This window comes from Mesoplodon densirostris, chromosome 2 (genome assembly GCF_025265405.1).
Source record: "Mesoplodon densirostris isolate mMesDen1 chromosome 2, mMesDen1 primary haplotype, whole genome shotgun sequence".
Classification (NCBI taxonomy): domain Eukaryota; kingdom Metazoa; phylum Chordata; class Mammalia; order Artiodactyla; family Ziphiidae; genus Mesoplodon; species Mesoplodon densirostris.
In genome coordinates this window covers 105,756,330-105,769,092 of record NC_082662.1, presented here as the reverse complement: position 1 = coordinate 105,769,092, position 12,763 = coordinate 105,756,330, and the positions used below count along the sequence as shown (strand labels likewise).

The window sequence follows — 12,763 nt, the reverse complement described above, 5'->3', positions numbered from 1 at the left end:
AGCTTGGAACATCTACCATGGGAAATATGATAGCGCATAAATAAGAGATGAAGCAAAGCATGACCAGGCATCAGGGAGGGTTGAGGTGAAGTTCAGAGCGAGAATATATAGCAAACCCAGGTCTGCACAGTTTTTGTGACTTACCCCAGCATACTGGAGAGGGGAAAGCAGATTCTGAGCCAGTAGGTATGGAGAAGGACAAGAAGCTGAAGAAATACAGGTAAGGACTATTTTAAGACCTTTGTAGGCATGCTTACTTTTGGAAATTACATGTAATTTACACATAAAAGTGGTATTTGACTCACTGACATGTTATATTATGGATATGGCCAAACATTTCCATTTTTATTTTATAGTTTCTTTTCATATTTCAGAGTCAAGTTTTTGTTCGTTTCAGAGTCCATATTTCTTAAAGCTTAGGCTCCAGGCTCTGTGTCTACAGCACGAAATGGATAATGAAGACATCAATGAGACAGTTGCCCATTGGGTCCAAATCAAGTAGGGAAAGTCATTAACAAAGCAAGCAGTGAGACAGATAATCAGACATCCTACACGGGCTTAAGATAAGGAGAACAAGTGGAGGGTAAGGAGCCAGAGTGTTACCATTTCTGTAATTCTAGAGATACAGGTCCTAGAGCCCAGGTGTAGCAAATCCCCTATAAGGCCAAATCAGGAGACGCCTCATAAGGACACTATAAGACAAAGAAACTGTGAAGGAAAGAGTGCCTGATGTGTTCATCTTCCCATTAGTTTGTGAGCCCACAAAGGACTTATCCCTCTTTGACATCTTCCACTATCCCACTGTGACCGGTCACGGGCCGCCCCTGATTGATGAAAACAGCGGACAAACTTGCCCTGCTTCTCTTACACAAAACTGTAGAATTCTGGATGACAAACAACCCCTTAGTCATCTGCACCTCTGGCCCCGACGGACGAAACAACGTCTTCTCCAGCCCCAGGGAATCTGGAGTCGAGCTCCCGGGCGCTGGCCGAACGAAGGCAACGCTAGACCTGGGTCCAACGGTCTCCCTGACGCGTCCTCAGAACCAGTCTGGCCCGGAAAATGCCAGGAGCCGGTAAGCCGCTTCTAGAAGCTCTGGTAACCAGCACGCTAAGCCTCGAGGACTCCTTAACTAAAATAAGCTGGGAGGCCCATAAGGGAACTCGCAGGCTCTCAGCCGCGCCGAGGAAAAAACGCCAGTCCCTAGGTCCGAGTGCTCGAGAACCAGGAAATCTCCTCCTGCTTCAACTCCCAGCAAGCCCTGGGCAGACCCACCAATGAGAGGGCGCAGGCTGGGTTGGTGGGACCAATCCGAGGGCGCAAAGGAGGCCGTACCCCTGGCACATCAGCGCGGCTTTTTAAGTGGTACTCTAGCCTCTCTGGTCGCCACAGCCGTAGAGAGGGAGACAGTCGCCGTGAAATGGTGACGCTGGCTATACTATGCCGCTCACTCCCAGCTTTACTCTTTTTCTCCTCCGAGACCCAAGCCCTCAGGCCGCCCCGCCTCCGGCCCTTAGTTTGATCCCGCCCCTCCCCGGAGAGGACAGGCGAAGATGTGGAATTTCCAAAGCTTATTGGATGCAGATGGTGTTACTCTGGAGGGTGGCGGGGCCCGCAGCGGCAAGGGCCGCCCCTCTCGGACGGTGATTGGGCTCGCCTGAGTAGCCCCGGGCTGGGATTGGTACGAGGAGGGGCCAGGGCCGTCGGGCACCTTGGACCAAAGGGTGGGGAGGCGGTGGCAACCGAGGAGCCGGCGGGGTCTCGTAGGTCCCTCGTCCGCCGCGTGCCTTCCGCGGAGGACCCAGTCGAGGGAAGGAGTGGGAGGCGCCCCCTACCTCATCACGCGGGGGCGGGGGTGGCACTTGTCGTGTGTCGGGCGCGGGACCAGTGGGGCAGGCGGTGGGAGGGGGCTGGTAGTGGAGGGTGATGGAGGTGCAGGGGTTCAGGACTAGCTGGAGACCTAAATCTGTAAGCGCTTCCGGGGAAGAGGACTTGGGGAGACAGAGGAGGGCGTGGGCGTGTCTGGTATGGGATGCCTTGCAAAGGAGGGGGCCTTGCTGAGATCTGTGGGTGGTTCCTTTGAGGAATCCTTTTCTTCCTTTTTGCCCTTTGATATGCCAAAGGGAGAGTCCCCATAGTCTCTGTTCACGTTTTGGAAACTTTCTCTTTGGGTGGGCCTAATCACATACTACTTCATTATAGAACTGCCCAGGGCCTTTTCTGATACTGAGCACAAACGTAGGGAATATGGCAGAAAAAAGGAAGCCGCTGCTGGGCTTCGTGGGCAAACTCCCCAGTGGGACCACATCTGGAAATTCAGGCAATACTCGCTGCCCTTTGTGCATGGGGCTTTTCAAAGCCCCCAGGGTCTTGCCTTGTTTGCACACAGTTTGCACCACCTGTCTGGAGCAGCTGGAACCCTTCTCAGTAGTGGACATCCGAGGAGGAGACTGACACAAGCTCTGAGGGGTCAGTACTCCAGGAACTCAAGCCACACACTCTGCAGCCGCAGATTGGCATCCTCTGTCCGGTATGTGATGCTCAGGTGGACCTGCCCATGGGTGGAGTGAAGGCTTTAACCATAGACCACCTGGCCATGAATGATGTGATGCTGGAGAGTCTGCGTGGGGAAGGCCAGGGCCTGGTGTGTGACCTGTGCAGCGACAGGGAAGTGGAGAAGAAGTGTCAGACCTGCAAAGCCAATCTCTGCCACTTCTGCTGCCAGGCTCATAGGTAAAGATGGGATACCCCACCTGGTGTGGCTTAAGAACGGAGTACAAAGAGGTGTCAAGACAGAGAAATAACCTTGGTGAGCAGATGGATAGGAAAGCTTGAATTCCATGGTAGGTCAGAGAGCAATATACAATGTGACTACAGATATTCCAGAACAGTAGTTAACTCCTGCAGCCTTTATATAATACCCATCATAATTATAGCATCAAAGGTTTGCAGAGTCCTTTTCAGTTTACAAAGCGCATTTACACTTTCCTTGGATCATCAATCATTTGTATAGTGAATAATTGTACTAGGTGCTAGAGAAAGTGAATGAGTATAGTGACAAAGCCCCTGCCCTCGATCTCATTTGATCCTTGCAACTCATAGAAAAGCAGGCAATGTTTTCATCCCTATTTATTATTTGAGGAAACTGAAGCTCAGCAGTATGTGATTTGCCAAGGTCCCATAGCTGGTAAGTAGTGTATAACAGAACTGAATTTAAAATCCAGATCTTCTGACTGCCCTTCTACGCTCTTGCTACTAATCTCTGCTGCCTTCCCAGTATAAGGTGCTGATTAGTGGGGCACAACCCCAGCCTTTGCCTTGTACCCTAGTGTTGCTCTGGAACTTGGTGAGGTGGGCTGGTAGGTGTGTATTGGGGTGCAGATTATGTCTTTTAGGGTGTTTGGTGAACAGTTTGTCACATAAATCACTTTGTCCCTTTCAGACCCCCTTCCCCTATTCCAGAACATCACAGTGTAAGATGGCCAAGGTTTTAGGATTAGTCTACCGTAGTTTTTAAGTTCTGCCTTCCATGTGTTTTCTGGCCTCACCAACAGAACAAGTTAGTAGTCTTGGGTCTTTCTATTTTTAACTTGTGTTTTGACTACTTTGCTGCCAGCTAAACAGCTGACCCTATTTTGTCTACAGCCACTTTTCTGGTGCCAGAATAGACATGTAAGCTTGATGTTGCTATAATGCTAATGGGGAAAATCTGAACAGTTACCATGGTTTCTAGGGATTTCCCTGAATCTCTAGAGGGCTACAGAAAAGGGGAATTAAAGGTTTGATTTTACTGACCCCTGCTTTTGCTCTGTCTAATAATGTTGATGACTCTTGTTGAGGAAAATTCTAGCTTGCCGCTTTGGGTGACGTAGGCACTAGTCAAAGGAAATGCTTTACCAGAGTGTTAGGTGGAAGCTGAGGGAGACTGTCGTGGCCAGCTAGCTGCTTTTTAATTGCCTGAGGTTTATTGCTGTGCCATCTGGCACAGGTCTGGTCTCTTGCTGCTGGGTCTCCACTGTGCTCTCCCCTCTAGCTTGCTGCAGGAGTAGGCTGTGGCTCTTGCCTAAACTTGACAAATGAATTCTTTGGGGAAAGTTCCAGGATGTAGCCTTAGCATTGCAACCTCTGGCAAAGTCAGGTGCCGAGTCAGAGAGCCCTAGCCTACTGTCATTTAATCCTATACAACAGCCCTTTCAGGTAGGTATTATCCCCACGGTACGGGAGAGGAACTGGAATCCGAGAGGGTCATGTGGTTAGTAAGAGGTTAGAATGAGGAACGGAACCCAGATTTGCTGGACTTCAGAGCCCGTGCTCTTAAAACTGCCGGACTGTTTCCCAAGTAGAATTGTCCCCTCATTTCCCGTCCCCGACTCTGTTTGCCCCTAGGCGGCAGAAGACGACGACTTACCACGCCATGGTGGACCTGAAAGACTTGAAAGGCTACAGCCAGATTGGGAAACCCATTCCGTGTCCTGCTCACCCTGCGGAGGAGCTGAGGCTGTTCTGTGAGCTCTGCGACCAGCCCGTGTGCCGGGACTGCATGGTGGGGGGGCACCGGGAGCACCCCTGCGACCTCGCCAGCAACGTTGTCCACAAGCACGGGGACTCTGTGCGGGAGCTCCTCAGAGGCACCCAGCGCCACGTGGAGGCCCTGGAGAAGGCGCTGGCACAGATCAAAGGGACCAACCGTGCCCTGCAGGAACGGGTGGAGGCCGTGGCCGCCGACGTCCGCAGCTTCTCCGAGGGCTACATCAAGGCCATCGAGGAGCATCGGGACAAGCTGCTGAAGCAGCTGGAAGACATCCGGATCCAGAAGGAAAACTCCCTGCAGCTGCAGAAGGCACAGCTGGAGCAGCTGCTGGCAGACATGCGGACCGGAGTGGAGTTCACCGAGCACTTGCTGACCAGTGGCTCCGACCTGGAGATCCTCATCACCAAAGGGGTGGTCATGGAACGGCTCACAAAGTTGAACAAAGTGGCATATAGTACCCGTCCTGGAGTGAACGAGAAGATCACCTTCTCTCCTAAGGAGAAAGCAGGCCTGTGCCGTGGCTATGAAGTTTATGGGGCCATCAATACCAAAGAGGTCGATCCAGCCAAATGTGTCCTTCAAGGGGAAGGTAGGAAGGCATTTCCCACTGGCATTGAGAGGACAGTGGACAGGACATGGTGTTAAAGACATATGGCTTTTTCAGCCATGGCCTTCATTTAGCTAGGGAGAGAGACATATAGATCCAATGGATGGTGACCCCACCCTTGTCCTTTTCTTTCTGATTTGTTCTGGTCAGGGTACAGTTAAGATCCCTACAGGGGTGAAGCTTGACCCTTTTCCAGTGGAGAAAAGTAGTAACTACCAAGGAACTCAAGGTTCATGCTGTTTCTCTGACAGGACAGAGGCAGTGCCCATAGGAGATAACAGCATAGACCTCAGGGCAGGGCAGAATCCTGCCTGTTCACAGAGGATGGCTTGGACCAAGTTCTGAAGAGAGTTTCTGAGGAGTGAGGATGACAGGATTATGGTTTGCTTTCTTCTATGCCCTTTTTGGTTCATGTAAGCCACATGTTGGCATTTGAAGGAAAATGGTAGGCATTTCAGTCAGTAGAGGGGAAAAACAATTTCTTTTGACCACATTGTTCTCTTCCTAAAGGAAGCACATTGATCAAACATATATTTCATAGATCAGTCCTCACAGGAAGACTCTACTGTAGAGTCATCCTAGCTGGCACAGGAATTCTTACCTGTTCGGAGGTCACAGATCCCTTTGAGAATGATCTCTCCCCAAGAAACACCCATTAATTTGGGCATACAATTTCAGGAGATTCTTAGACCCTTCATAAGGCCTCATAGTAGTTCACGAACCCCAGGTTAAGAAGCCTGTTTCATCTGACTTCTGGACCAGAGGCTGTAGATACTGAATATGCCCCCAACACCATGGCACAGCTACCACACTGTGGAGGACTTCACAGCATGAAGAGTCCCAGGTGGTCACCCTGTACCCCCTGCCTCTTCCAGCAGGATCTGCAGCTCAGAGAGGGTAGTTTGGGGTTACCAGCCTCTCTCACGGTGTCCAGAGGTTTTTCCTCTGAATACGTACATCAAGCCTGAGTATTTTCAAAGCTTCCTTAAGGCTGAAATTAAGGTCCAGGATCCTATATGATCCAAGAGCAGCTGCTGGCTGAGACAGAAGCAGGCTCACCGGGAGCGACTCCCAAGAGGTATGCCGGGGAGAGAAAGGAAAGGGAGGAAACTGGAAACACAACCTTTTGTTCTAAAGAGAAACGGCAAGATGGTGTCTGATCTGGGGATACAGTCACCACAGTTGGCCTTTGAGGTGAGGACGGAGTGTTTATCTTCCGCAGATCTCCACAGAGCCCGCGAGAAACAGACAGCCTCTTTCACCGTCATTTGTAAGGATGCAGCAGGAGAGAGCATGGGCAGGGGAGGAGAGAACATTCAAGTCGCAGTAGTCCCTAAAGATAAGAAAGACAGGTTTGTATTATACACTCAGGCATCACAGGTAATGAGCGGTGATGCGACTGGAAACCCGAGGTCCTTTGCAGTAGTGGGGCTGTAACTGCAGTAGTTCCAGCCTACCTCCCCATGATGCCACTGAAAAGTGCAATAGGACCAAGTGGACCAGATGTGTTTCCTTGTGTGGGTTTTAGGCCTGTATGCAATTCTCTCCCAAAGGTCCGATCTGCCCCTCAGACTGTCTTCATCCCAAGCTTCAAATAGACTGAAAAATATTCTGTGTTATACTGAATGGCGCCCTTCTCAAAATTCAGCCTCACTTTGCTACTAAACTGTGCTGGGAGCAAAGTTATACGTCTCTGGAATTAGAGGAGGGAGGAGGGAGGACAAAGCAGGAGGGTACAACAGAAGCTGACGGGAGAGAACACAGTGACGCTTGCAAGGAATTCATCAGAACATCAGATTAAGTCAGCATTTATGTTGCTTACCTTCTGCTGTAAAATTAATTTCCGAGACAAGTAGAAGATACATCCTGCTTGGGGGACATTTAAAATTAATACTGGATTTATGGTGTAGAGCAGGGGTCCACAGCCCCGTTAGGAACCGGGCTGCATAGCAGGAGGTGAGCGGCGGGTGAGTAAGAGAAGCTTCATCTGCTGCTCCCTATCGCTCGTGTTACCACCTGAACCATCCCCCCATCCCCACCCCATCCGTGGAAAAATTGTCTTCCACGAGACCAGTCCCTGGTGCCAAAAAGGTTGGGGACCGCTGGTGTAGAGTTTACATCCTAAAATAGTAGGCAACTGAGGCAGGCTTGTGAGAATGAGTGATAATTTTGAACTCTCACCTCCATCCAGTCCAGTCCAAACGATGGTCCACGACAACAAGGATGGGACATACTACGTTTCCTATACCCCCAAGGAACCTGGCATCTATACTGTGTTCGTCTGTGTCAAGGAACAACACGTGCAGGTGAGTGAGACCTTACTGGTGCTTCCCTTTCGGTGACCTCCTTTCACCCTGGCCCCCCTGGGTTTTGTCATCTTAGGATGTGGAGACATTTCTCACAGGATCAGCTGTATAGAGGACTTGAACAGGATTCTCTTCTTACTTCGCCTCACTTTAGAAATGGCCCAGATTTTGCAGCTCTTATTCTTACGAGAGGATGCTGGTGACCGTAAGAACTCTCTATCCCTACTTTACCTCCTGGCAGTTGTGCTTGTATTTTATCATTCTCCCAGTTTGTTGGAATTCTTAATTTGGGAAAGATGCCTTGATCAGAGGGGCCAATCTACCAGCGGACAAGCATACACACATTCGAGCAATACAATCTAGCTCAGGATTTTCCAGCTTTTTCAGACTATGACCAGACATAGACTTACTGGAATACCATTGGGAAAGTTATGTCCTCTCTTCTTGACTGACCAGTCATCTGTCTGCCTAACCATCTGCCCAGATAATTCTCTACTCTGTTTATATGTATATGCTTGTGTTACCTTCACAGATACATGTAACAGATACATGTAACACTTTCTGGTTTAGAGATTATGAATTTTTAAAAATTGGGTAATACTCAACATGTCCAGCAGAATCTCTGCTGACATTCGAGCTGTCAGAGGTTTCCCCCAACCAGAAATCAACACTGACAGGGACAATAAAACACCACAGAGCATCATGATGTGTTAGGCTTGTGGTCTGTGCCCTAGGAAGACTCATATTCAATAGCTACTTGCTGCTTGCCTAATTACAGGATGTCAGATGGGTTAGGTGGTTTTTTTTTAATATATTAATTATTTATTTGTAAATTTATTTATTTTATCTATTTATTTTGGCTGCGTTGGGTCCTCATTGCTGCGTGCAGTCTTTCTCTAGTTGTGGCGAGTGGGGGCTACTCCTCATTGTGGTACGTGGGCCTCTCATCGTAGTGGCTTCTCCCATTGTAGAGCACGGGCTCTAGGCACGTGGGCTTTGGTAGCCGTGGCGCGCAGGCTCAGTAGTTGTGGCGTGCAGACTTAGTAGTTGCGGCACATGGGCCCAGCCGCTCCACGGCATGTGGGACCCTCCCGGACCAGGGCTCGAACCCGTGTCCCCTGCATTGGCAGGTGGACTCCCAACCACTGCGCCACCAGGGAAGCCCGAGTTAGGTGTTTTTACAAACATTATTTCACTTTTCCTCCAAATCACTGAGGCATAAGGATCATCATCCAACTGGACCGAGAAAACAAACTTGCCACAATACACAGTACCTGTGTGGCAAAATCATAATTTGAACCCATAGCTTTGAACTCCAGGTTGTTTTTAAAATAGATTGTAAACTCTTTAAAGGAAGAGAGATTTAACATTTGAAAGGCTTCTAAGGTGCCAGCCTCTCTGCTTTGTGCTTTTGCAGAACGTGTGGTTCTCATGCAGGGATAGGCACATAGCAACACTTATTAAATATTTACTATTTAACATAGGGTAGAAATTGGAGAATGGAAGTTATCCTTGAAGGAAAAGAGGCAGGAGAGTTTCTAATCTGAGAATTTTTTTATTAACCACAGGCTCTTAACCTTCCTCCCTTCCATCTATCTTTACCAACCCAGAGTGAGGGGATGGGTAAACAGTTGTGTCCAGGATGGAGGGATGGAAGGAGAGGAGCTGGCTCAGTATGTGAGGGGAGGGGGTGTGTGGCTGAGAAACTGGAGAAAGGACCACAGATGTCCTCACCTTGTGGTTGTGTGCTCTATAGTTACCCAAGCTTGCTCAGGAATGGAGGAGATAGAGACCAAGGTCAGTGATGTGAAAGCACAGTTGGGTTTCCTAGTGCGTCAGGTGGTCTGCATGCTGGGAGAGCAGTACGGATTCCTCGACTCCCCCTCTCACTGCATTTGTATCTGGCCCCGTCCAGCTCAGCGCCCAGCTGGTTGCTGTCCCCCAGTCGCTGTTTCCCTCCTGCTGTCCTCGTCCCTCCAGGGACAGGCCCTGCGACTTACACTCCGTTTAGTATGTGTGATGCTCAGCACACCCCTGTTGACTCACAAGGTGCTGTTCTTTGCTCTTGGTCTGAACACTGAAGGGCTCACCATTCACTGTGACCGTGAGGAAACGGCACCGCTCACACCCAGGCGTGTTTCACTGCTGCACGTTCTGCTCCAGCGGAGGCCAGAAGACTGCTCGCTGCGCGTGTGGAGGCACCATGCCGGGTAAGGAGAACCAGTCGCTCCTGAAAGCCCTCGCTCTCCCCCTGCTGCTATCTCCCGGCGGCGGGATCAACTACCACAGCGACCAGCTTCGGGGTGTTCAGACTCAGGCTTTGTTTCTAGGAGTGCAGTCTGTGCATATAAATATATCACAGTTCTAAAAGTTTCATTTAAAGCTTCTTCGTTCTGGAAACTGAAATAGCAAGCTGCAAAGTTCTGAGTTTTTTAGTTTTGATACAGTTCACCAATCCTAGGAGCCCTGTGCTTCTCCTAGAATGCTCGATTTCAGCCTGTACCCTTTCCAACAGCCTGAGCAGTGTCAAAGATGTAAACCCGCTCCGATCCTTTTAAAACCTTACAGAAATTCCAAACAAGGCAGGGATGGGAGAACAGATGAATAAATTAACTGAACCAGGTCTGGCTCTTTTCTTGGGAGAAGGGAGGGTGGGCAAGAGGGTCAGCTCAGGCAAGAGATCTAATTATTGTCAGTATTCTGTGGTGTCCTTACTCCAATGGTGGGCCTTAATAGGCTGTTGTAAACTTTCATATAAACGCTTCAGGATCTATTTTGTTTATTTCTGCCACTCTGCCCTTCCCTTTCATCTAGATTATGTTACAGTTAAAATCCAAACCAGTTCTTCTCTTTGAGTTAGCAGAGTGTTAAAATAACACTCTTCTTAGAACTTCAGCTAACCTTAATTGATTTGCTGTCATCAGTCTTCAGAGTTCTCCTGACTACAGAGGCGTCGAATAGCTTGTTCCTCTCGCCGGGTTTTTATTAGACGTTTTCACGTCCATGAGTCTGAATGTCGCCAGAAGCATTAATTTCCGTGGTAACTGCTGGACTTTCCTCTAATGGTGGTTCTCCCCTCTCCTCTTTGAACCATGCAGGTGGGTACCTAGGCTGTGGCCACGGACACAAAGGCCACCCGGGGCGCCCCCACTGGTCGTGCTGTGGGAAGTTTACGGAGAAGTCGGAATGCGCGTGGGCAGGTGGGCAGAGTGCAGCGAGGAGTGTACTGAGGACGGTGGCCCTCTGACGGCTTCCTGGGTCTGTGGTCACAGCTGCGGCCAGCACGGCTTCAGATCACCAGAGGACCCCTGACCTTACTTCTGAAGAAACTGATGGAATTAAAAACAAAGTGCCTTATATTATACCCTCCAGTCCAAGTACCTTTTTGTGAGTTACTCACTGATTGTACGTGCAGGTAGTTGAGCACCACAGACCACGCTACCTTTCTCTTCTTCTTGGCCAAAGCTGTTTGGGGGGAGGGGAGGCAGCCAGCTGTCTGGTTAAAGTTAATACCAGATGGTGCCCCTCATTAGTGTCCCTTTAAAACATATATACTGTAGTCCAGTAGGAGAGCCACCATACAAAATAGGTAAAATAGATTTGAGAATCATACAGTGTGTATCTTAGTTCATCTTCAAAAGCAGACAGATCTTTGGAACTAGCAGTTGTTAATCAAAGCTGGCTTTATAGGAGGAGTATAATGTATGCATTACTGTTTTAAAAGTGTCAGTGTGTGCATGTTTTTGTATGACTGAGCCCATTCGTTGTAAGTCTAATAAACTCGTTAGAAATAATGTACTCATGTAGACTAGCAATATAGTATGTAGATGTGATCTCAGTTGTAAACAGAAAAATCTAATTGAATAAACTTTGTATCACCCCCTCAAAAAAAAAAAAAAAATGTCCTTTCTGTACCAAGGAGGCTCCTGTTTTGTACAGACATGGAGGTACCCGTGCCATTGGAATTCAGCACTCAGAGGGGTAATTTAGTTCCTCACTTTTTGATGTATAACTTTCTTATTTCTCCCCGAGCTACGTGTTATTTAGATATTTCCCTCAGAGAATAAAAACTTACTTTCCTCATATCCACTTGTTGCTAGCACACTAAATGGATTATAATGTGATATTGCTGTTTAGGTGGAGGCCCGCCACTTCCCCTCTACACTTCCCCTCTACACCTCTACATTCTCATAACCCCAGAGCCTAGAAGATTACTGTTTGGTCAGGGGCAGACACGTAGTCAGTAAATAAAGGGGAATGCTGTTGAAATATGCATTTGCAAATGGACCTCATAAATTCCTTGCAGATGTACTCAGGCCAGGCGATCCAGATACCTCCATCCTCCTCACATCTCTCACCCTCTTTGTCCTTTGAAGAACCGTCTTCAGTTTTGTCTGTATACCTAGGAAGTTAACTGGAAGCTTGGACTCCTAGGGCGTGCCTGCTTAACTGAAGAGAATTCTTGGGAGAGGAAGTACACAGCACTGGTGCCCCAGCCCTGCCGTGGCCTTCACTGTATGTAGTTTGCGTGTTCTTCTGGGACACCTGATTTCTTATATAGCAAAAACTCAGCATGTATTAAATATAATTATTGAAATCTGCAATCTAAGATCCATTAAGAAGTAACTCATTGGAATGGTGAATTGGGTCAGGCAAAGGACGTGAAATAATTAGACAAAACACACGGTCAGGTCATCCTGGAAAAATTTCCTCCTTAAGGCTGATAGACGTGAGCTACATTGTAGCTGTAAATACGAAGATATGTACTGTATGTTCTCCCTTTTCTGGAAAGATTCCCTTCAGCCCTCTCTCTGACCAAAATCTGATATTCCCAGAAGACCCTGATGGCCCTGTAACCCTCTGAAATTATTATTTGCTCTTCCTCACTCCTTATAATCACTGGGCCCAGAGGTCAGGTAGGAGTCATTCCCCCTTTTTCCGTGAAGATTTTAGCACCAAACTTGCTGCTACTCCAGTACTACTCCTCATCAGTCTTAGGAGAATTCAATATCCATGAAGACATCTTAACTCCATGACTCTAATGTTCCTTTTTCCCTCTCCCAGCAGTCAGTCATACCCTAGACCTTGATTCCAGCTGCTCCCTCTGCATCTCAATTTCAAGCATCCTGCAACCACGACCTCCCATCTTTCCAGCTCACCCACCTGACTCTACTAATTCTTCTACCTCCCTAGAATCCCCAGTGCAGTGACCACCTTCCCACTATTCCCCTCCCCCGCCTCATGTCCTTTCCTTCATCCTCACTCAGTTTAGACTCTACAGAGCATCATCACACTCTTGCGTGTAGTCTCCCTCTGTC

The 12,763-nt window shown here is 48.6% G+C and overlaps 1 protein-coding gene across 1 annotated transcript; it reads left to right on the top strand.

Annotated features, from left to right (window-relative positions):
• Positions 1-1,904: 1,904 nt before the first annotated feature.
• On the top strand, positions 1,905-11,410 carry TRIM45 (tripartite motif containing 45). The gene is given in 7 exon segments (XM_060090355.1): positions 1,905-2,451; positions 2,453-2,734; positions 4,388-5,121; positions 6,362-6,491; positions 7,331-7,445; positions 9,529-9,655; positions 10,544-11,410. Coding segments are annotated over 7 exon segments (1,740 nt in total). The 5' UTR covers positions 1,905-2,248; the 3' UTR covers positions 10,693-11,410.
• The last annotated feature ends 1,353 nt before the right edge of the window (positions 11,411-12,763 follow it).